This window comes from Etheostoma spectabile, chromosome 10 (assembly GCF_008692095.1).
Source record: "Etheostoma spectabile isolate EspeVRDwgs_2016 chromosome 10, UIUC_Espe_1.0, whole genome shotgun sequence".
NCBI classification, from domain to species: domain Eukaryota; kingdom Metazoa; phylum Chordata; class Actinopteri; order Perciformes; family Percidae; genus Etheostoma; species Etheostoma spectabile.
In genome coordinates, this window is record NC_045742.1 from 12,878,787 (window position 1) to 12,904,652 (window position 25,866).

The 25,866-nt window shown below is 38.8% G+C and overlaps 1 protein-coding gene across 4 annotated transcripts in view; it reads left to right on the forward strand.

Annotated features, from left to right (window-relative positions):
* The window catches only part of drp2 (dystrophin related protein 2), a 172,179-nt gene that overhangs the window by 114,441 nt on the left and 31,872 nt on the right, over positions 1 to 25,866 (forward strand). For all 4 annotated transcript variants that reach the window (XM_032527832.1, XM_032527830.1, XM_032527829.1 and 1 more), the window contains 9 exons: positions 6,294 to 6,414; positions 6,982 to 7,093; positions 8,449 to 8,605; positions 11,008 to 11,154; positions 17,872 to 17,950; positions 20,451 to 20,511; positions 22,107 to 22,168; positions 22,652 to 22,726; positions 24,473 to 24,674. In XM_032527832.1, the coding sequence (XP_032383723.1) occupies positions 6,294 to 6,414; positions 6,982 to 7,093; positions 8,449 to 8,605; positions 11,008 to 11,154; positions 17,872 to 17,950; positions 20,451 to 20,511; positions 22,107 to 22,168; positions 22,652 to 22,726; positions 24,473 to 24,674 (1,016 nt within the window). The remainder of the gene's footprint in view (positions 1 to 6,293; positions 6,415 to 6,981; positions 7,094 to 8,448; positions 8,606 to 11,007; positions 11,155 to 17,871; positions 17,951 to 20,450; positions 20,512 to 22,106; positions 22,169 to 22,651; positions 22,727 to 24,472; positions 24,675 to 25,866) is intronic.

Consider the following 25,866-nt stretch of genomic DNA (forward strand, 5'->3'; position numbering starts at 1 on the left):
GAGTAAAGAATGGCCTTTAAAGTCCTATATCTGCATTCATATAGGAACAGTGTGAAAAATATATTGAGGTTGTAACCAAGGTCTTGTGCTGTGATCTGTGCAACGTGCTGTCTCTGTCTTTGAGATGTACGATGCTAGAGGTTGGGAAGCCAAGGATTTTGGAGGCAGTGTTTTTAGTTGGTGGTGAATGGGTGGATTTGTTGTTGCTGGAGATGGTTAACGTGGTAAAGAAACACGAGGAGTAGTGAGGTATTATGGGTTGTATGTTTTTTCAGAGGTATTTGCAGTTTGCAGAAGTATTTGCTGGGATCTTTTGTAGAGATCAGATATCCAGCCCAAGTTAACAACAGACTAGACTACTTTCTCAAAGTTCAGCTGTGATAGTAATAATGGATGGCGGTGGGGCTTTGTGCACTGCAGTGTGTGTTGGAAATGCATCTTTTCTGAAAATAAGTAGTTAATTGAACTCTTAAATAAACGTAATTTTTAAAGAAGCCAATGAATTGAAGATTATATTTAATTAGTTACAATCCAATGTTGCTGTGTTGTTTTTTTCTTGTTTTGTTGGAATGTTGGAATTAATAAGAGTTGTTGACAGTAGAGTGAGCAACTTTCTCCTCCTGTCAGATAATTCCTCTATAGTTCAGTGATTTAAACTGGCTTGTAAATCCCTTCATGGGCTTATGTGGATTGAAGGGCGCACAAGCTCACAAACTCAGAGACTCAGACCTTATTGATCACAGCACAAATCAGTGCTTGTTTATCTTTCCAATAAATATTTCTTTACCCTTGTATTGAGGGCAGGGAACCAATCCTTTCTCTCTAACCCAGGATCATAATTTTACTTTCTGGTTGTCAACTGATTCTGCAGGACACAGTCACAGGTGACAGGAGTTCTAATCTTATTATATTAATAATAATTTTCAATTTCAGGACCACAGACCAAATAACATTTGTCACATAACATCAGGCTTGTTCAAGCCCCTTTTTCAGATCTGTGGTGGTGTGTACAGATTGTACTTGATTTATTTAATTTGGTTGCACCTTTTATAACAGGTATATAGCGTAATATGGTAAAATAGTAAAATATTTTCACCTCACTAGAGCAGTGAAAAAAATGTGTAAATTTTTCACACAATAAAATAATATAAAACTTGATCAATCCCCAGGAGGGAGAGAAATTAAAAGTGATACAGAAAGTCACCCAACAGTGCATCAAGAGTTTCTGTTGATGTTTATTTTTTATTTTATTTGACTATATAATTACATATATATTTATACATTAATTGAATTTGGCCAGTGCTTTGCCACAGCTCGTAAGGAACAGAGAGACTCAGTGGAATGCATTGAGCAGATATCAGTTTACTGTGTGCATGTGCAGGACCTTTAACCACTCTACAGGGGTTCATCTCATTATCCTTGTCTTCTCCAGTCTCTTACCAAACTTAATCACTCACCGCAGTGGAATGAGGTTCCTCTGTCTTGTGGGAATGCTCCTTTTTTTCTCGAAATAAATGCAAACCCACACAAGCCTATTCCATTAGTTTGGCTGATTAGACCTTTTTTAGGTTAAAATTGGTTTTGGACTAGAATGAGATTCAGCTGAGGGCACCAAACTACAGGTGTAAATTGTTCCAGCTTAACAGCTGCAACACAAACACCCAAAAAGTCACAGAGTTGCGTGTAGGGTCTTTGAGCCCCCGCTACATCATTGACACACACCGACTTCGAACAGTGTCTGATTACTGATAGCATTAAATACATACAGTATAGCTCTTTTATGTCAGACTCCCTTAATTTAGAAAGCTAAAAGAATTGGATATTTAATATTATATCAATAATTTTTGATTTATTGGGCAGATCAAAAGGAAATTTATTAAAAAGACACCCAGTTGTGGGACAATAACAAAAATCCCAGGATTTCTTTAAGGCAGGAAAGTCTTTCCACTGAATTATTATTTTTTTAATTGGCATGGTTTAAAGCCCTAGTAGGCACAGCCTTGTATGTAAGGGAGTGCTGTGTTGGGGTAGACTCTTATAAAGTTGTTACAGACAAGAGTTACCCCGAGGCAAATGTATGCGTGTGCCTGTCTTACTGTTGGAGTCATACAGACTGTTGGCCAGTTCAAAAATAGCTCATGACAACAAGCAGATTCTGATGCCGAAGCTACATCTTAGCAGGGATAAAGCTTTTGATTCCTTTTTAATAGAATAAGAAAACATTTAGCAACCATGAAACCCCAATCAAGGAAACAATGAACATGTAAATGAAGGCATTACAATGTATTTGAAGCTGTGTGTGAAGGGTGAACGTTATGCTCTTTGGAGTCTTGCTCCTGTGTGACAGGACGTATTTGGAGAAATGCCACCCGGGATGCTCTAGATGTTCTCCTGGTAAATCACCTTAGTTGTGGGTGATGTTTCTCAGGAAATGGAACTTGTTTAGACATGCAGAAGACACACACACACACACACACACACACACACACACACACACACACACACACACACACACACATAATTGGTTCAAGTACAGCAGAGTTTTCTTTTTGACCCTCTTTCCAATTTTCTGTGCTGTCAGTTTGTGCAGTGTTTGTCTGAAAAGCGACCTGTATTGACAGGGAGAGGTTTGTGGCCCCCCATTAATCCAACTCTAACTCCTGCCTTTACTGGTGCACTGTGGAATCAGCCTCCCAATTACCTGGAAAACAGAAATACAACAACCCTCACACGTATAGAGGATACACAATTCTGCAGTTGCTTCCGTGCTCTCTTTCTTAATTTCTCTTTTCCCCTTCTCATCCCTCATTTGCCATTCTCCCTGTCTCCTTTTAATGCTTTAAAAACACAGTTCGTGTTCTCTCTTTCCACAACTATCCCTTCAACATTGTTGGAGTTACTTTGTGATGCACAAGCCTAAAATATGAATTAATGGGATTTACTGTTGAACTCCTCTCCCTCTCTCTAATGTTCCATTTTCGGCACAGCACCTCTTTATAATCTGAGATGCCTCTGCTTCCAGAGAGTCTGGTTGCTCTAAAGCTCTTCCGACAAAGCAGAGAGGGAAATTGCATCACAGTTTTCTATAGAGAATTAAAGTGTTTTAAGAAATGTGAATTATTGATCTTAAGTGGATTCATTTTGATGTCGTTTTTGTGTGTAGGAAGTAGGAGTTCTCTCTCTGCCACATTTTGTGTGTGTGCATCTGCATGTGTATTGGTTCGGAAGCATGTTTACTGTTTGGGGTTGGGATGGAGGGGAGGTCATATGGGAAGATGAGGGTCATGTGCGTGTGTTTGGGTGCTGGGATAAGTAAGTGATTTCGGCATTTGGAGGGATTCGTTTTGTCTGCAGCAGCTGCAGAATCTTTTCTGCCTCATGCGTCAGGGATAATGAAATCAAAATATATCCTCCTGCATGTAGTCACACTGGGAGGAACCATCCAGAAGGAGAAGTAAAAGGAATGCTATCAACATGCTTAGACGAAATGAAGTCAATGAAATAATTTCCTCCCCATGAGCTTTTTTTTTTTTTTACCCCATGTATAATGTATCTTAATCTGATCTGAAGGCTCCGCTCTTAATGTTCCTTCAACCAAAGATGATGCCTTTGAGTGTGAAATTTAGCTGGAATTAAAGTTTTAACATGGCAGCTGGCTCAGGGAATCCATAGCTCAGCTCTTCTTTGGGCAGCAAAGCAGCCAAAGAGAGTATGGAGAGAGTAAAGAAAGCTAAAGGGGATCAATAGTGGGGGAAAGGAAGGATGCAAGAATGTAAGGAGGAAGAGGGAGTTTGTTTTGTGCTTAGAGAAAGAATCAGGTTTTCTCTATGACTGTTGCAATGGGAATCTTATCTCACGCCACAGCTCCCCACCGTTACACACTTTTGCATGTTTGGTCAGTGCCGACTGGTGTTTGCTTGTGTTTCATTGGGTCTTACCAGGCCTGTAGGGCTCTGGTCCTCAATTTTATTTATTTTTTTAAAGTCATCAGAACACTGTCACTACTGCTTTGCTAATTCCAGCTAGTGATGTAGATTTTTAAGCTAAAAATGTAATCTCTTCATAACATAAGAGGATTGAGTGCTGGCTTCACCTAAATGAATTACTTTGAAAAGAGCCGGCATTAATTCACACACCTGCTGTATGTTTTATACAGAACAAAGAAATGTAGAAGAATGAAGGAGGATGACACACGGGCTTTCTCTAAGACCCTTGGGAGCTTAAAGTATCTTCAGTGGTGGAGTGAAGGCTTGGATACAGTATGTGTGTGTGTTATCTTGCATAAGCAATGCTGTTAAATGTGTACCAGTAGAGTTTGGCTCTCCAGCTAATTGGCTCTTCTGTGGGTGGCAGCCAGATGACCAGTACTCCCAGTAGATTTGGTCTGCTATTGTGCCCTTGGCTCTCAGCACAAGCAGACAGCCATGTGATCTCTTGAGGTAGTGCCACTAGACTGATGTGTGCGCATCTGTGTGCATGGGTGTGCATTCAGTGAGTCCAATCACTAACCCATATTCAAATAAGCCAATGTATGCCATTTGTTGTACGTGTGAGTGTTTAAGTGCTTTAAAAACATATATATGTACGTATATACTTTAAAAATCCCATTACTTTTCCTACAAATTTAAAAATTCATAAACAACAAAACACACCATTGCCCAATTCAATACACAGGTTTTCTGTGCTAAAGCCATTACATAACATGTAACACAAATGATACCAAGCATTAGTCTTCCTTTGACCAAATTTGGAGGACAAAACATACTGTCAGTATACAGTAACGTTCTGTGCCCTGGATAGTTGCTTAATGGTGCATCCAAGCGATCGTCAACTTGCCAGGGCTTGATACCACATTTATTTAACGGGTATTTGCAGTCAGGTTATCATTGGTCACCAGTGATACATCATTTGAACAATGAAAACGCCACTGCAGAATGTGAATAATGGAGGTCAGACAAACTGTACTTGTTGCCGCCTGGACGTGTTGTGAATCACTAGGAATTACAGATAAATAGAAGTCATGTTTATTTATACAGGTAATTTGCCATTGCTGCTTGTCTGGTAGCCTATTTAAATCTCAAATGACAATTATTAATGACTGAAACAGTCACTTTGATTTTACATGTACTGTAATACATGTATTAGTTTGTATTTGCAGAGCCTCCTGTTTTTGTCAGTGTGCAGGCATGAGTTCCCATGTGATAGGACTGTAAATAAATTTACCATTAACATGCAACACTATTTGCCAATTTCTCAAGTGAAGCATCATTACTCAAGCTGGGGTTCATGGAATTTGCCCCAGTTTTCCACAAAATGTTTGGTTAAGTTTGAGGGCGGTTTCCTGGTGGTGATGTATTATGAAAATGTTTGACGTTACAAATAGGATCTGCTTAAATGCACTTGTGCCACAACTATTTGTTTCATTACTAATCCATCTGTGGATTATTCATTTTGTCTATAAAATGTCACACAATACTGAAAAATGTCCATCAGAACACCTTCAATTGTCTAGTTTTGTCCTACCAACATTGCAAAACCAGATGTATTCAATTTACAATAAAAAAAAAAACAACCTAACACTACAAACACCAATGCGTGTGAACAACAAATATGCACATTTGCGAAGCTGGAATTAGCCAATGATTTGCATTACTCATGATCTACATATATTAGGAAACACCATCTGTTAGGCACAGGTTCATCTAAGCCTACAGGACTCACCTTCTTCAGCTACAATCATCACTTGGGTTTGAAAACGGTGAGTGTAAAGGAAGGTTCAGTTTTTGAGGTTGGTTGCCATCGTCATGGGGCATCGGTCAGATTGCATGAGCTGAGCAACAGAAGTTTTGTCCATTCAACAGAAGTTTTATTTAATAAAACTGAATGAGGCAAATTATGTATAACAGAACAGACAGACACACATGGGTCGGAGAATCTAGGAAGAAACAAACCAAAATCAGAACTTAAATCAATATTTTCACATGTTCATATAGTAACTAGATAAAGAATGTTATCAAGAAACAAGGTTCAAAGTAAAACGCATCTTACAGCTGCCACCCCATGTGAGGGTGTGGAAAAGACTGATTAAGAAAGAGTGCAGTGTTTAAATAAGGAGTGATCAGGTGAACTCAATCAGGTAATTAAGGTGGAAGCAAAAACCAATCAGTGGTGAAGTGAGGTAGGTGTGGAAAGCAAGTGTCAAATTAATATAGAAATAAGGATCTTTTGTACAGTTTGTGTTTCATTTTCTTCCATTTAGAAACACTCTTCCCTCAATGTTTGTCTCCCGGCAGGTATTCATGGAGGATGTCAAGTCTCACGGGCCGTTCATCTACTCAGTCTTGGAGTCTGCCCAAGCCTTTCTGGCTCAGCATCCCTTCCAGGAGCCAGAGGAGACCCTGACCGATGGAAAAGGTCTGCTCCCTTCACACGCTGTGCCAACAGCTGTAGCAGCCAAAAAAAATTGATAATCACAACCTCCCTCCAAAGCCCTGGAGTAAATTTTAGTAGACCCATGCAGGTGAAATCTTCCATTAATAGTTATTAGCAGTGATCCTTCCTCTGCTGTCACACTGGGTTTAGGGAAAGTGTCCGGGTTGGGACCAATTAGCTTCAGCTCACCAGCTCTTACACTACCATCTGATCAGATCAATAATACAGCAAACTCTGCTGTTCCTCCACAGACACATCCTCTTCCTGCCTCTCAGCACTGGATGCTCACCTGGGAAATACTGTAGCAGTCTACCTCACTGTGTTCTCTTTGTATGTCCAACTTGTGTCCCCTTAGTTTCTCTGTTTTTCCTTTCATGGAGTTGGTGTACTATCCGTCTCAAATCATTGCTCTTCTCTTTGTCTGACCTCTAACCCCTGCTCTCCCCTCCACCCTTATTTCTCTGTTTACTCTATTTTTTCACTTCCTCCTTTGCACCTTTATGCTTTTACCCCTGCGCGGCCCGCTCTAACCTCTTTCACCCTCTCCAGAGGTGTCTCCACGCCGGCGAATCTTAAATGTGAGCCGCTCAGTGTGGAAGCAGGCAAATGTGGCCAGTGACCTGTGGGAGAAGCTGACAGCACGCTGTGTGGACCGCCATAGGTCAGACACTTATTTATTTTTTTACATTGTGTGTAAACTTGTGCAGGTCAAATGTGGTCGCTGCAGTGGTAGGAAGGGAATTTACTCAGGTTCTTTATTCAAATGCCATTGAAGTAATTATAATTAACTTTAGTATATTCCATTGGATGCTACTTTATCTTCAGGGTAAAATATTGTAGTTTTTACTCCACTACAATTATCTGATAGCTGTAGTTACAAGTTACTTTACAGAGTATGATTTTACATTAAATAAAAACAAATGTTGAGCAAAAATAATACAATGCACTGTTAAAGATTCCCAACCTTTTTTGTTTTTAAGCCCTTACTAAGAAGCAGTGTGTAGTTTGGGCCCCCCGCTACATTTTCAGATGTCATGACCCCTCTGACAACTGGACTAAACTATGCAACTGTATGTAAAGTGGTTAAAACTAGCTCCACTTCGACCAGCTACAACAGCTACATCAGTGTTAAAAATCTAATAATGTCAGTTGTAATGATATCAATCAGAGGAGCAATTTGTCTGCAGAATGAGTACTTTTACTTTTGATGATTTGATACATTTTACTGGTAATACTTAGATACGTTTACTTAATCAGTACGCAATTAGGATGTTGAATGCCGGACTTATACTTGTATTTTATTACATTGTTGTATTGGTAATTTTACTGTTAGTTGAATGATCTAAACAGTTATTCCACCACTGGGTTACTGCATGTGCCCATGTCCATTGTTGTAAAAGCACAATAAAAATAGCTAAAGGTTTTGGTGAATGGCCAATGGCTATTTTTGAGTGTAACGATAATACAAGATTTGTAATCAAGGTCAGTATTAGAAACTGACTTTCTGTTGGTTCTTAGAAAAGTGGGGAGTTAATGATGTTCAAAGATATGTGTTGGGAAAAGTTATTTATATTTCTATAAAAAACAACATTTTTACCATATGACATTAATATGCATGTAACTTTTCAAGCTATAAAGTTGAGTGTTATTTCTCCCTGTGACTGCTTGTGTGCTCATCCATAGCAGGACTAGGCTGCAATACATTACGCATAATATAATTACCATAACCTGATTACAAAATGTGGCAAATATAATCCATTACAGAAGCAATAAGGAAAACACATTCATCAAGTTTTAGATCATTGATAATGCAGAGAAAAAGCAGTTAGATTATGAAATGCTGGTATAAAATAATTGGCCCACAGTTCCATTGAAATTAAGTTTCTTTGAATTTGAATAAAAGATATGTGTGACTGCATGCTTTATGGGTTTTGATAGATGTTTTTTTCTTGCATTAGCTCCAACTTTTAGAGGTGCATGTAGTTATCAGAATTATGTTTTCAACAAAACCCCCAGACACATGGAGAGGACTTTAGAGCGTCTACTCCAAATCCAGGCAGCAATGGAGGAGCTAACAGTGGCCCTGGAGCAGGCAGAGGGGGTAAGAGATGCCTGGGAGCCCGTGGGAGACCTCTTCATCGACTCTCTGCAAGACCACATAGACGCAACTAAGGTAGACACAAAAAACTACGCTCTCTCTTTCTCCTTATTTCTCTCATGCACACACACTTGTACATGCAAATACAGCACATTACCATACATCTGAGAAATAAATCACGTTTACCTGCATAGTAACTCAATTGTCTGAGATAATTGCCTCCAACCAACCCTGAAAACACACACATTGTGACACTTTGACGTTTCGTAAACTAACATCAAAACAGTGACAATCAGCTTATTTAAAGCACAAAGATGCAGCAGTGATTTGTTACTCGTGATGACTAAGTGATAGATGTGTACAGTATCAGGCTGTGTTGCTTTAACATGTTTGCTTTTGTTGCCTGTGTACACATCCCTGTAAGAGTAGCTGTGATCTGACACATGATGACAGGGCGTGACACTTTAAACTGACACATGGTTACAATCTCCAGTTGGATATATGTTGTTAAACAAGTGGCGGGTCATTTGTTCCGCCTTTAATTGTGTGGGTACCACTCATTAGAAGTGAGAGCACTTCACAATAATCATGTCACTGTTTGGACTCCTGTCACAGCCAGCACATGTTAAGTTGGGTCTTTAGGGCAGGCTTGTCAGTTGGCCTCATCTCTACATAATTACATTTACACACAGACGCAAAAGCACAAACATAAATGCATGCAAATGTGACGCAAACACAAATACAACAGGTCTATAATATGATCTATGCAATTTCAAAAAATACTATTGCCTGTCACTGCTCCCCAAAATCCCAAAGTGACCTCTCTAAATGTCTTGTTTTTGTCAGATCAAAACCAAAATATGTTTACGGAAAAAAAATTTAAAAACACATCCAACTGAGAAAAGCAGCAAACCATTACATTTTTGAAAAATACTGTTATTGCAGTTCCTTCACTTAATTTAAAATCCATTACCGGACAATTTTATTATTCTTACTTTTTCTGTTGATACTGTATAATGTACATATCTATGCAATTCCCCCAGTGCTGATGATAATAATAATAATAAAATAACAAAAGCAACCCTCATAACTAAAAACAAATTAAAAAAGTAAAGAAATATATCTATGTATACGCATATACATATACATCTGCACCCCATACACTTCTTAATATTTATATATATACAGTATATATATATATATACCGTATACACATACACTCACAAACTTTTACCTAAGAAACAAAGGAGTTGATTAGTGTAAAAACACAATGACTTAGTTCATTCATTCATTTATCAGTTAGTGTACCAAACACATTAAGGAAAAGGAGGGAAGTGCATGAATAAATTAAATAACTAAATATTTATACATAACAATAATTGGTATACATCTACAATTTAAATCCATTCATTATTCATAATTCATGTGTGTGTATGTTCGTGCGTATATTTAATCCTGAGTTTAACTATGCATGTCATGTTTTTCTTTCCCATCTTGGCCCTGCATCTGTTCTTCTTTACTTTACTTTATCGACCTAAATACATCGTACTTTCCTGTTTTAGTTGTTTGCTTTACATTGTATCCATTCTCTCCATTTCTGAAATTTCATGCATTGTTTTTTTCCATCTCTGGACTGTTGGTGTTAATGACCCCTCACATTTAAGAAGATGGAATCATCCTAAAAAAGAAAAAAAAGATCACTTATCAAAATAGTTGCAGATTTATTCCATCGATTGACTAATAAATGAATTATTTCAGCTCTAAACTTAAAGTACACACTGACACATAAATTGACTGCACACTTGCTCCTAGACTCCCATGCTAACAATGACGCATTTTTTACATTTCTGTTGCCTCTTCCTTTTACATTATCCCTGCTGGCCTCAAAACACAGTCAGTATATTTGCTAATATCAGGGATTAATGTCCCGCCACTAAAAGAAGCCATTTAGGTAAATTTCACATTTACACAGTGAAGCTTCCACATGGTTACAAATTGCTCAAGCTACAATTGATCATCCATCACTGTAAAAATGAAAAGGGGAATGGTTCCTGCACTATGTAAAAGCACTTTGAGTTGTTGTTGAGACTAGAAAAGCGCTATATAAGAACAGTCCATTTACATCCATTACATTACATTTAAAATAGACTGTATAACGTATTGTAGAGTGTAAGGGCTCCTCCCTCACTCCTCCCTCTCGTCTAAAATCGTCACATCTGCAACAAGGATGTCTGCGCCTGTAATGGCAGACTAATTTTTTCTAGATATAACAGAGCAGGCAGCAATAACATGATCACATGTTAATTGATGATTTTTGTCATTAATTTAATTTGGGTGTAGTTTGTCCAGATTGGATATTTGCAAGTGTCTGATGTTTTTGTAAATGTAAATATGTTTTGAATTTCTGCTTAATTCTCTTTTCCATCCCCCTCTCTCTATCTCTTCTGCTTGTCTCATACTCTCTTGTACTCCTGCAGTTATTTAAGGAGGAGCTGACCCAAGTAAAGGAGGGCATGAAGCACATCAATGATCTGGCCCACCAGCTTGCTATCTCCGATGTCCATTTGTCGATGGAGAACGCCCGCACCCTGGAGCATCTCAACAGCAGATGGAAAGTGCTTCAGGTAAAATTCACTGCTGGGTCGGAGTTGTCTGTTTGACATTGTCAGAAGCGGCTTTTCCGGCAGTCAAATTCAAGGGAGACATTACAGAGTGATTCCATGTGTAATGTTTCTCCTAATTAAATAGCACCCACACTCAAGGCCTCCGACTGCTTTGCAGCAAGTTTTTTTTATATCTCTTTGAGCTTGTGAAGGACAATCTTACTTTATTAATTCCCTTAAATTCTGATTCGGTCAAAGGGTGATCAGATAATATTTTTAAGCTAGATGCACTCACATTAAACTGAACCAAGGAACTAAGTGAAATACTGCAAGTGAAATATCAACTGTCCAGTTAGGCAAGTAGCACCAATCTGAACATTCCAGGCTTCCCCCTAGCTTTAAGAACCACATCAAGGGGCGCCACAGTGGCCTAGGGGTAAAGGCACTGACTGCAATATCCCAGGTTTAAGTCTGGACGGGAAATCTCTCCTCTCATCATGTCCACTCATTTTCTGTCATCTCCTCACTGTCAGTTAATAAAAGGGGCATACACTGCCCCCCAAAACACTCTCACGCTCTCACACCAGTGTGCAAGTTTCAACTGTAGCTCCCTAACAACAAATCATGTATATTTAACTGTTTTGAATGAAGGCGATACAAAAATTATGGTTTTCTTATTAGATAAAAGACAGAGGATTACATAGAAAAACTGGCAGGACTTGAAACCATAGACGTTGCAATTAAATGTTCAATTATATGAAATATCATGACAACAGTCCCCTTTTACTTTTCCAATAAATCTAGGGCAGCCATTTATTTCCATTCTTCTCACTTAAATTCAAATTAATAAACAGACTATTGCCTATGTTGTGTAATCCATCACAGTGAAAGAAAATGGGTAAAAGACGAAAGGAGAAATGAATAGAAACAATTCCATCCAAATTCCTATAACAAGCATTGTTTGCAAAATGGTCAGTTGTTGCAGTATTTGCAGGAAAACGTATTTAGCCATATGGTCTGTTAATGTAAGGCAAGGCAGGTAAAAGTACAGCTGAGGAGTGGGGGAGGTTATCTGAGCTGCTAAAACTATTTTAAATGTTGAAATATTTATATTTAGATTAACTTCTATCCACATGAAATCCCAGCAGCCTAAACACACTAGTCTCAGTATGGATCTGTTTTCTAACAGCTGTTGTTTTTCAGCAGCATTTCATTACCTTCTCCAAGGAGGGTTAGGTCTGTTTGTTTGATTATTTGTCAGCAGAATTATGGAAAAACTAATACTACCAATTTTCATGAAACTTAGTGGAAGGGTGTAGCAGGGGTAAAGGAAGAACCCATAGAGCTTAGGAGCAGATCTGAGTCACAGGGTGGGGGCATACATTTTCTTTTCACTTTCGTTTACAATGCAAGATAGGGCATTTCGCCTTGGCATACATCTGCACGATGAGTTGAGCTCACTTTTTTTTGATGAACACACTTAAAGGCTGACTGGAAAACATTTACATAGCATTCATTAATCATAGAGTATAGCTATTGGTCATAATATTTAACTTTTAAGATGTAGTAGAGTTGTTGTACAGATCAGGTCTTTGGTATTTTTATGCATCATGAATAATAAAAAGTTAGAAATACAGCAGAATGAAATTAATCAAGATTTGAATCCATGCACTTACATGAATGGAGCAATTCTTCAATGAATCCCAGACATGTACTCTTAAAGCATTTTAGAGATGTCAAGGAGAAAGTGCATTATTCATTGTACTGGACTGGCCTTCCACTTGATGCTTAGCTGAATGTGTGGATGCATTATCCAATGTGCATTACTATTACTCTGCAGTGTGCAACTTCCAAGCTAATCCCGCTAACAACAACATCCTGAACACACTGTTCCCATGAGATAACCTTCAGGACACCTTCTCCACAGTCGGCTGTTTGTGGCCTTTTTATTAGGTTTTAATTGCCACTCTCTGTCGTCTGAACATGATGATTTTAACATCCCTTCAACAATTCTTAGAAATTCATTTCCAGTGAGCGCTTTGCACATTTGCTGCTCCCTTCCTCTTTCCACTGGGGCCCTGAAATAGCCCAGAGTAAAACAGTTCGTGAGGAGAACAGAACAGAACAAATCAGTATAGAGTGGCTGTGGGTTTGATTGGTAAGCCAGTGTTTTCTCTGCTTTGAGTGAAGCCTTTGTCCGCTCCAAGTGAAACTATTGGACTGTTTGCAGCAAATAATCACAGCTAGACAGTTGCATGCCTGATTTTCAATCCATCCATTTTACTGGATGGATTGCAATGACATTTTGAACAAACATTCATGGTCCTGTCGTGATGAATAGTAATCATTTTGGTGATCCCCTGACTTTTTCTTTTGCACCATCATCAGGTCACAATTTCAATTTGTCCAACAGAAATCTTGGAAAACAAAAGCATTAGATCTTAGGAAAAATATATATATTTTTTTTTTGTGAAGTTTAACAGCAGCTGCTTTCCAAAGTTGCAGTTTGATTGACATTTGACACATATAATTTCCTGTTGGTATAACATGGTTGATATGTCTGTACTCTAACTGTTAAAACACTATACTTAAACAATTAGAATGCAGTATGGATTTGGGACTCAGCTTGTGTCTTGTTAAAAGGCACTCCTCCTGTAGAACTTTCTCATATTTATTTCTAGCTGTGTTGATTCATTTTAGGATACTTGTTTGACCAAACACATCAAGTTCAAGTGCTCTTTGTTCAAAAACCAGTAAGGTACTTCATATCCTAGAGATGCAGCTATAATGACTGACATGCACGCTGTGTGTGGGATGGAGCTTGCATACAAATAGGAGCATCTGTCTTATTTTTGTACACATCAGTAGCATATCTTCCTTCTGGTTCTACAAATTGTCGCAGCAATCTCATGTATTTTAAGGAAGGATTGTCAGGCGGCGAACTACAGAATTGAGCCTCATTTTGCTCCCCATTGATGTCCCTTTGCGTTGGAGGTAAAAAGAGTCTTCATGAAAAAGTCCTTTAACACCATAATTTCTGCTAAATCTTTGATGCACTGTGCGCTAGAGTTGGTTGTGTGTCCTCTGGTCTTTGATTCAGGAAGTAAGCCTCTAATCCCCCTGATGATCAACACATTGAAAAAGGCTTTTAGTATCATAGTCACTAGCAGATATTCATCATCCTAGATCTTGGATCGTTGGAGTTTCTGTAATATCAGTAGAGCCAAAGTAACATACGAAGAGACAGATGTTGCAAATGGTTCTGAGAGAAAATACCTTCTTTGAGCTGCTATCTCTACTCATCACATTAATTAGTTTCAAGGCATTAAGATGCACTGACCCGCTATATTTCACTGTGAAAGTAAGCAGAAAAGAGGAACCTTTTTCTTTGTCTCCCTCTCTGTGTCCTATTTCTCTCTTAATTAAAATGAGAAATTCTAAATCCAAGCAACATCCTGTGCCCTGTTGATTTTTGGCTGTTTCAACGCCAGTGAAAATCTATTTCTATACCTAAATTGCTAATATTTGTCGATCATGGATAATTCAGTCATTTGTCTTCCTTATGGCAGCCCAAATTGTCTGTTCAACAAATAGATTGAACAACACCGCACATTTGGCAGTAACATCTCCACGGCACATTGACAATGCTCTATATTAGTCCCAACCAATTTAAATCACGCTCTGGATTATATTGTTTTATTTTCTGGCGAGGGAGCAATGAAGTGTGCTAAATGCCACCCTAATATATCTAGATTTACACGTTACAACTCATGGCCTGAGTCATGGTCTAAAGGCTCCTAACAATTCTCTTCTTCCTCTTACTCTCTTTATCTGTTTCTGCCTCACCACGAGTGGATTTTCCTCCCATTGTTTGAGCGCACATTTCAAAAATCCAGCTGACAAGGATTCATGTGCCAAATCCAATACATTTCAAATAAAGCAGGATTAGGCAGACTAAATCCCATTTAGTGGGGAAACACACAGTAACTGATGTGAAATGCTTTTACAAACTTAATTTTGTCAACTCTGTCTCCGTAGTTATTGAAGCAATACATGAGGCTTTTCTTATTGTTTTTATTTTTTTCCTTTTATTGAAAGCCACAAGTATACAGCCACAAGTGTTTACAATACAAACAGGTCAAGTATGCCAGGGGAGATACAAAATATAAAATGATAATAATAATAATAATAAAAGGAAAGAAACAACTCAATTTACATAAATCATTTGAAAAATACAAAGAGTGTATGTGTTATTATTACTGCAACAGACTATAATAGAAATATAGTGTTTAATTTGAATGGACAGCTCTATGAAGTTAGGTGTTTTATTTTAGAATTTGGTCAAAATTAAAATCAGGTTGATTAAATAAATTTGAGAGGTGAGATTTGTGTCATAGTTTATGAAACCAAAAAGAACATTTTCCCAACACAAGGAGAATCCAGGGTAAATAAGTTCAACTAAGTATCGAGACAGTTTACTCCAAAGTAATTTAGTATGAGGGCATAACCAAAATAAATGTACAGTTTACATGGCTTTTTTGAGATACTGTAAATAGTGATTGGTTGGGTAAAACCTATGAAGCATTTTAAAAGAAATCTCTCTGACTTTATTAGTGAGAAACGACATCTGCGGCAGAAGCCAGACCTTGTCCCAACATATATCTCTTACAAAACTCGACCAGTGTGATAACGAGGAAGGTGTACTAATGATGTCATGTTGAAAAAGTATTATTATAAGAATTCTTTTGTTAATATTCTTACAACGTGGAGAGAAGCTACTTTTATCAACATCAGTATCAAGTACATTACCTAGAACAGGGAGATTACCGTCAACCCTAAAACCTGGATAGCATCGAAAACAATCAAAATCTTCCTAGGAGTAATAGGGATAAAATACTGAATAAGAATAAAGTTAACCGTCTTGATTGACTGACCAACAAAATATTGTTATTAAACCGTTGTTTAAAAAAGATTGATCTATTTTTTTAATAAAACATATTTATTGTTCCATATATCAAATCTGTGGGGACCACCTAGACCACCTAACCAAGAAAATATGTAAAGGGGAATAAAGTTCCACAGAGAAGTTGGACCCCAGGGGCCTGTATAAGGATGAGGTTTCACAAACTCTGAGTCTCACCCTGAACACTGAGTTTTTGGTTCCAGAACAGCTGATTTGAGTTTGTTCAATCAACTCGGAATAAATTCACTCAAAGATAAGCGCGTGCAACACAACTATAAAAAAGCAGTCTAAATGGAGCTATGATACTGTGATTCACCATGGCAACAACCACAAAAAAATCTGTCTGTGTACTTTACCCCTCTGGAACTGACGATGGTTGACGCGAGGATGGATAAGGTTATGTAAATATCTCATGGAGTGTTAAGAACAATGATACCGCTCCAATAGGTTATCTGGAAATGAAAATACATCTAGTCAGGGCCTCAATATCATCTCCCAACGCATGTTTAACTCCCTGTGAAGTAATACAGCTTCTTCATCAACAGGTTTGTCGACAAATGGACATGCCACAGTCGAGAAAACAACTTTTTATAGTCTGCTTAACAGAGTTATTATTAAACCAACCCTGTTTTTTTTATTCATGCTGATGACAAAACTGCAACAAAATGCGCCTAATACAGACTGAATGAATGAGGAAATTAAACAGCGCTGTGTCAGAGGACTGAGAGAAACTCACGGTTTATGGACTTTTTTCACAGCAGACATTTTGTCTTGTCATAGTAGGAGAAGGACAGCTGAAATTGATAACCTTAACAATGGCTCAATTCCATCAAGTGTCCCAGTGAGCTATTTCATGCACAAGACCAGGGCCTCTCCTGAGTGGAATACAGCCATCAATATTGGTTTTGAACACACCTGTGCTTGTCCTACTATGACAGGTCAACATGTCTGCCTTGAAAAAGGTCTATTGAAGAAAACCTGATCCCAACCAGGGTAGGTTAAGTTACCTCTCCTTCTAAAATGGGCTGGAGATTTATTTATCTCTCTTTTTGAAACAGAAAACCCCAGTTTCCCTCATCTAAGGGTTAACAAACTCAGAGTTTTCACTAAACCTGCTTTCTGAAACGGGCCTCTGAGGTATTGCTTGATCCAATTGATTTTAAATGTTTAATTTAAGGTAGTAAAGTTCAAAAAGTTAAGGCCACCTTTACAGTACTCATTCATAAGAACAGATTTTCTTACATAATGAGTGTGTTTTTTTTCAAACAAAGTCAAAGAGAAGTTTGTCTATAGTTTTACAAGTGTGGGTATCAACACTAAGTGAAAATGCAGTGTATGTATGCATATCCCTTCAGCCTTTGAAAGTAAAACCCTGGCTCTTACCAACAGATCTATTTAAAGCCATTGCAATTCTATAAAATTAATAGCTAGAGGAACTTCCCCTTCTCTCTCATTTCATCAACTGGCCCTATTTTCCACACTGACATTGCATACCAGGAACTGTTGTCCTTGTTTCAACAAAATATATTATTTGGTAATCTCTGTCTTTATTTCCTACCTGCAGCTCTTCAAAGGCTTTTCAAAGTCCTTTAAGAGGGGCAGCAGAGGAAAAAGACATAATTTATATTCCATAGATAACTAATAAAGGAGAAACAGGTGGTCTGTGTGCATGCATTTCTTACTTTGGGGGATTTGTGGCAGAGAGGAATGAACAGCATGATTCCCTTTGATTTATCTCTGCGTGTGTGTGTGTGTGTGTCCGTGTCCGTCCTTAGGCTTCCATAGAGGAACGGCTGAAGCAGCTCCAGGATGCACATCGAGACTTTGGCCCCGGATCACAGCACTTCCTTTCCAGTAAGAGTTCTTTACCGCTATTTGTGTTGTCGTACCAATCTGTGCCATGCTGTGCCAAGGCATCGTCTCAGAGTACGGGGTGATAAACAGAAGGTTAGATGTATTACAGTTTTGATATGATAAGGCCATACAACATTGCCTGTGTGTGTGTATTTGGGTTAGAGGTGGAGCTGGCAGGCTTTGTTTGTCTGTCTTCATCAGTTCCAGCACACTGTTGCGATAAACATCCCCAGTGATGCTCATCAGATCCGCCATTGCTCTAATTTGAGCAGAGATACATATTTGTGGATTCTGTCTCTTCTTTTACCTGCTGCTCTTCAAAGGCTACAGAGAAGTAGCAGGAGGCCTGCAAAAAAATGTGATTTACTTTACCTAATTTAACTGATATGTGTTGCCGGGCTCTTTTGGATGTTATATATATGGAGCTCTCCACGGCTTGCATAAATGGAGAGCCAGGAAACACTTTGCTCAACATTGCTGAATCTTTGAAATCCATGCTGTAGACTTGTGCTAGAGCCTTCTTACTTCTATCTGTGCATGTGTTTGGTCCTTTTTGTCTTATGCCTGTCTCTCTGTCAATGCCTCTTGTTTGTTTGTATGTTTGTCTTTGTCTGTCTCTGTGTGTCTTGTTTGTTAGCTGCAGACATGTTGTGTTTTTGTTGTGTCTCCCTCCTTCCTATATTTCCTCTCTTTGTTTTGGTGTGGAAACATTTGATCACAATGAAGGATTATGGAAAAGGTGCACTGTGCCTTCTTTGGTATGTGTAGTGTACTTTTCTGTATATTGTCATCTAGAGCAATGTTTTACACTTTTGCTTATTTGCTTAAATAAAAATTTGATTGCAAAAATGTGTTGCAGGGCTCTCTGTGTGAGTGCATCTGACATGTGTGCTTGTGTGCCTTCAATGTCCTCACCAAACCCCATCCAGTTTTACTGCTGTCACGCTGGCTCAGAGACCCTACACTGGGGCTTATATCACACTACCCAACTGCCAGCTCAGCCCACTGCACCCTGCAGGAGTGTGTGTGTGTGTGTGTGTGTGTGTGTGTGTGTGTGTGTGTGTGTGTGTGTGTGTGTGTGTGTGTGTGTGTGTGTGTGTGTGTGTGTGTGTGTGTGTACGCGGGCACATTTTTATGCACCATGGAATGTAACTGAGTACTTACAATTTTCAAGAACTTTTGCTTTACTTAAGTATTTCCATTCCATGATTTGCTTCACTTCAGTGGGAAATATTGTACTTTTTACAACAGCTATGATTAATAATTACTTTTCAAATTAAGAGTTACATTTTAAAATGGAATAAGCACGTAAAATACAAAACATTGTTAAAGAATATACCAGTGGCTCCTAACCTTTCTTGTTTGTGACTCCTTACAAAAAACATTGTCTACTTAAACCCTATTTACAGTGGCCAGAAGTGCAAAACAACATTACAAAGCTTTGTAGTGTTGTTTTGCACTTCCCCGCCACTGTACCTATTTCATATGTCAGATATCTGTGAGGACATCCAAAACATTGTTACATTTAAATAACAGTTTGAGGCTCAGAGAGGCTGAACTCAACAATTCCTCAAAAAAACAAACATCAAAGAAAAGTAAAGAAAATAATACAAATTTATGTCACAGAACATTGCTTTTCTTCTTTATTAATCATCTCACGACCCCATAGATTTATCTTTTTAGAGGGGGCCCAACCCCTAGATTGGGAACAGCTGGACTTTTTTACAGAACTGTATGTAGGGTAGTGCACCTTGAACAGCTGTAACAATAAAATGCTACTTACGCATTGATGCAACACTATTAACAATCTAATATGGTATAATAACAGTCAAAGCAGACATTTTTCTGCATAATGAATACATGTGATACTTTAAGTAAATATTTCTGATAAAACCTATCTGACCTATATATCTTTACCTAGATTTACCTAAGCTGGATGTTGAATGCAGAGCTGACTTCTACTTGTAGTAGAATATATTTAATTTGTGGTATTTGTTCTTAAGTAACGAATAGTTCTTCCTCATCTAGATTTGGGAGTCTATTTTGTCTTTGTGTATGTGAGTATGCCAAGCAACAACATTCAAGTCTGCTTTGTGCTGTGTTGTGATATGAAAATGTACAATGACATGGTGTGTGTATGGTTGCGTGTATGCCTCTGTGTCAGTGTGTCAGTGCGTATTCTCTGCCTCTTGCTTCTTCCAGTGCAGTCTGTTCTGTTTGATCCTCAGCTGAACCCCCTGTGGTTCAGTTTGGAGGCTGGTTTAAACGCTACAGTCACCCTGTCTCACCGAGTCCTCTGCCTCCACTATTGTATAAGGCCGTGCCAAACAAACCAACACAATAGACATGTCTCTTTGGCTTTGCTGCGCCTGTTGTACACCAGAGTAGCTCTGTTAGGAAGGTCTAAATGGACTCGCTGTCTGGACACGCTGTGCACAATGGCTTTTCATGCATGACATGCCAGTTCTGAAATTGATTTGGCTTCTGTGTGTTTGCGCAGGTTCAGTGCAGATACCGTGGGAGCGTGCCATCTCCCCCAACAAAGTGCCCTACTACATCAAGTAAGTGCAACTTCAGGGTAAATTCCTGCTCTGTAGGAAAGTATGTACTTTGGCTGGATTCAGGTTGGGGTATTTTGTTATTTGTATGATAAATGCTTTTGACTAATGTATGTCTGTTTAGCATATTTGTGACATTTACTTCCACTATGGTTAAAGGAACATGCCGCCGTTTTTTGAAATAGGGTTATTTGCCATCTTCCCTAGATATAAATAGGTTTTGTCTCAGCACATGCATTGTCTTAGTCCGGCAGCACCACCGTTAGTTTAGCTTAGCATAGTGAATGTAATCCTGTAGAATCTTTTGTTGCCGGATAGCATGTTGTGAGTAAAAGTGAGCCAACAACAACAAAAGCACATGAAGCACATTACACCATGTGAATAGCTACTTTCCTGCCTGCAAACCTTTGATGGGCTAGGTTATTTTTTCAGTCTGAAAAAAAAATTGAAAGATAGGAATCGATTCAGAGATCTGACAGAAAGATATCCCAAATTAGACACTTCCTGCCATACATTTTAAAAGATGTTTCCATTGCCTTTGCATTTGTACAGAGGTTCCATTACAAAAAAAAAAAAAAAAAAAACTGAGTCCTATGTAATTGAGCACTCATCTGTTTATCTATTTACTTCAACAGTGCTATTTAACCCTTAGAGTGCTGCTGGTTTTATCAATGAAGTGTGTGTGTGTGTGTGTGTGTGGTGTGTGTGTGGTGTGTGTGTTTTGTGTTTGGGTTTGTTGTGGTGTTTGTTTTTGTGTGTGTTGTGTGTGTGTGTGTGTGTGTGTGTGTGTGTGTGTTTGTTTGTGTGTGTGTTTGTGTGGGCGTGTGTGTGTGCATAGAGGTGGTATCTTTGTGTGTGCAGGTTGGTAACTGTGCAAGCAAAATTATTTTCTTAATCATGAGCAACAGAACCTTGTGGGTCATGTTTTAGTCTGCTAGTCAATTCTTTATGGGCTATATTACAATACCAATAATGGTGGGAGTAGTATCTGAGCAGCACTTTTTTGGGTACCAATAAATGAGCACTCGCAGAGGTAAAACGATGAAGGCTGCTCTAAAAGGCCCCTGGGTCCTGGCAGACTTTCTGCTTAGGGGTTGTTTCTCATTTATTTTGCTGCATTTGTCATTTTTTATTGCCTCTTTTTTTCTAAATGTTCCCATAGAGCTAGTAGTGGGATAAGAAGGTAGTGTAAATGTAAGTTTCTTTTGGTATTTTTTATGTGTCTATGAGTTGAGATATCATGTAGTGTCCCTGAGTGAAACCTTTTAAGTTACCGTCAGTATATCTCGAGCAAAGCAGCAGTGTAACTTTGATGCCTGAACCTGAATCATGTTTGACGTATGTCTGCACTTCACAGGCCTGTAATCTCCTATAAACAATGGTCGCCCTATCTTGCCCTCTCATTTTTGTCTTTCTCTCTCACTTACTACCCTTTGATCTCCTTTCTTTTACCGTCTGCCTGACCTACCTGTCTTTGCTTTCCTCGGTTCATTTGTACTCCCATTTCTACCTTGATCTTTTTGGCCTGAAAATGTGCAACCCTGTTTGTGCCTCCTTCATGAATTCTTCTGCTTTTTGTTTTTTTTGTCTTCTCCCAGCCATCAGGCCCAGACAACGTGCTGGGACCATCCAAAGATGACAGAACTGTATCAAGCACTAGGTGAGTAAGGTGACAATTAAAGCAACCTCCAAGTCATGCTCATTGGCCCAGGACAACCCACTGGGCTGCACTAGCAGCACGGCAATATTGGGTTTCTGCTTTGAAGGCCCTGTCACAACACCTTAGGGACCACATCTCAACTGTCATTAACCTATGAGGCCCAATATGCCAGCGCTGTTATTGCTTTTTTCTTAGCCCTTAATTAATCTTGATTAAACAACATCATGTGTTTTGCTTCTAATCTGATCTGACACAGAGAGCTTTTGAGTGAGATAGGCAGGCTGTTGCATACACATGCTCAGCTAGACACACGCATGCGCACATACACATAAAATATCATTTATGACTTCTGCAATGGCGTGATAACTAGGAGGAGAGATAGTGTTGTCTAATATCTCGACAGCAGGGTGAAGTGGCACAGGATATGTTTGTTTTCCTTCATCTTTTCATATACTCAAATCTCTTTCTCTTTCCCTCCATTAGCGGATCTGAACAACATCAAGTTCTCAGCATACAGAACAGCCATGAAGCTGCGTCGAGTTCAGAAGGCTCTGAGATGTACGTACAGTATGTCATCAATGGTATTTCCTGGCAGCAAGGCTGGGATGGCTTATGAGATATACTGACATCCTGCACCATCAGTAATCCACTATGACACGCTCGCTTTGAGAATGAGATCTAACGATTAGCTGTGACACATTTCTTATTCAGTTTTAGAAGGAGTCATCTCTACATTACTTGGCTTTAAAAGCCAGAAATCAAAAGTATTGTTAAACTCAAGAGCCACTAGAAACCACTCAACCATCGGACTCTTTCCTTATTTTCACCACAGCCTTGATTGTTTGTTTGTGTGGTAATTAGAGCTATTAATTGGACCATTCAGCTTACAAAAGTGAGGCAATTAGTGTATTTAGTGTATTACTGCATGGTTGAGGCATAAATGTGTGCCCCTTCATGTTCACAGAACTTGTTGCATCCTACTCGGGCCAGACCCTCTCATATTCTGCCCAATATTGTAACTATTGCTGATTTTTCCAGTGCTTCTTTTCATGATGTTTCTTTATGCCTCACATTCTATGCGCTCTTGGTTTTTCACTACCTCAAACTTGGCCTTTCTTTCTCCCTCTTTATGCTCTCATGACACATGCTCGTGTCCATCTTCCATCATCTGCAGTGCTCTAACTCCCACTGACTGTGGCCAATTTCACACTTTTCCTTCCTCACCCCCTTCCCTTCTCTTGCAACCTTCCTCCAACCCTTGCTCTCCTCCATATCCTGAGTTGCTGTAATAAAAACTCAGCATCCTCAAACTACTGTGAAAAACCTCTTTCAATGACTCTCCGTCTTACTTTCTCTTGCCCACTCTTTTATCTTACCCTACTAGTTGATATCAATACAGGATTTAATTGCCAGGCTGCCTTGATAACAGAACTCTGACTCTCTCTCTCTCTGCACACTTTATGATTGTGAATGATTGAGCAGTGCTGCATAAGAGCCCATCAGAAATACATTTTTTGGTGATTCCCTCACAACCCTGAGCATGCTCTCGTTATCTCCTCTTTCTGTTTGACGTCATTATCTTGCTATTCAATTATTCAGTACCTGGCTCCAGAGATGGGCCATCAAATTAGTTTAGAAAAGCAACATCAAATTTGTGTCACTGCTCTTGAAACATCTGGTAGGCAAAAAGAGTGAACATGCTATTGCCTGTGCTCTCATATTCTGAGATAAGAATGATGATCCTGCTCTGTGTCTGTGTTTATGTGTTTGAAGGTTAATGTGCAGTCATGTACTTATGGACATAGTTGGTCAGCCCCTGCATGTGTACATGCATGCCTGTGTACATGATTTTAAACTAATAATCAGTTTACTTGATTTCCAACCATAGAGAAACATAAATAATTGTGTCACATCCAAAACATACAGTACATACACATGGTCAGTGGTGGAATGTACCTAAGTACATTTACTCTATATGCTACAGTGCAATTTTAAATTCCTTTTACTTTATACTCCACTACATTTATTTGATAACTTTAGTTACTTTGCGGGTTTTATAAATAAAAATATAAATCCTCTTAAAAATAATATTACTTAAAAATAGCCCCATCTTAACCAGCTGCAACATTAAAGTGATGAACACATTCATTTATCGATATTTATATAATTACAATAGTATTTCTACAATAAACACTACACTTAAGTGAAAGACCTAAATACTTCTTCCTCCACTGCACATGGTCACAATAAAAGTGTTTTTCCAGGTATCTGTGTTCCTCAATATGTATCTATGTGTGTTTTTAGTGGATTTAGTAGCGCTGAGCAGCCTCGGGGAGGTATTTCGGGAGCAGGAGCTGCAGCAAGGGGAGCATGTGATGGACGTGGTGGAGATGATCCATGGCCTGACGGCTCTGTATGAGAGGCTGGAGGAGGAGAGGTCCGTCCTGGTCAACATTCCACTTTGCGTTGACATGTGTCTCAACTGGCTGCTCAACGTCTACGACAGGTAAGCTAGGGTGAGATGTCTCCATGTATTTATTAAAATCTACTTGGGTTGAAATATTTATACATAATTAAGTAAATAAGTAGGCAAAAAAATCAAAATAATGAGATAAAAGCTGATTGTTGAGCTGTCATCCAAGTTGATTATTCTGCTGATCACTGACCTGGAGGGTTACTTAAAGGTTAGCTGAGACCATTTTGCAAATCAAAGTTTGTTTATGGGTCTTAGGGTGTTCTCCTGCAAAGTTAAACAAAAAGTTGTATATAGCCTTTTGTAGGTCTAGATGGTTAAGTTGCCTCAAGTAATGTGAGCATCAGTGATGGGAATAACTAACGTCATAAATAACGGTGGAAGTTTTTTCAGTAATGAGTAATCTAATTGATTACTCTTTTCATCTTAATAACGCTATTACCGTTACTGCCAAAAAATGTGGCTGGTTACTATAATTGAAGCTGCTTTTTTCATCAGACAAACTAGATCTCTGAGCTGAGAGGCAAAGGCTTTTTTTCTTCCTTGGTTGGTGGGCAGTGCACGAGACAAGCGCATAAATGCTGACGATTGGCTGAGGTGGAGTAAAATTTCATGGTAAGCCAATCAGAGGTAAAGTTGAGCAAGTGTTCATAACGAACAACACAAGCAAGTCAGTCAACCAGAGACAGGTATGGTGTTATGAAATCAAGGGGGGGGGGGGGGTAACTTTTCCTCCAAAGATTTCCCCGTGGTCAGAAACAGGCACTATGATTCTAGAGTGGCTACTCGCTCCGAAACTAATCGCTGTCATCTCTCACTTCCCCCTCTGCTCTATCTCACACACACCACACACACACACACACACACACACACCACACACACACACAGACACACACACACACACACACACTTGACATGCACACCAGTGCAAAAGTAAAACTTACGTTATTTGCACTACAAAGATTTTATGTAGTATACTTGTTATTTATTTTTGCTATAGTGGCATCATTTAATTTTGCCAAGTTGTGGCCTGTTGACAGGAAAAAAAATATCAAAAGTTCCAAAACATCTATTGTGTTATTTGTATCAATCCACTAGACATATCTACATACAGGGCATTTGATTGGAGGCCAGTATCACTTTGTACCACAGCAATATTAAGAGTTTAGATTTCTGTACAGTTTCTGTTGTATTAAGTGTCCATTTCATTATGATATTCAGATTT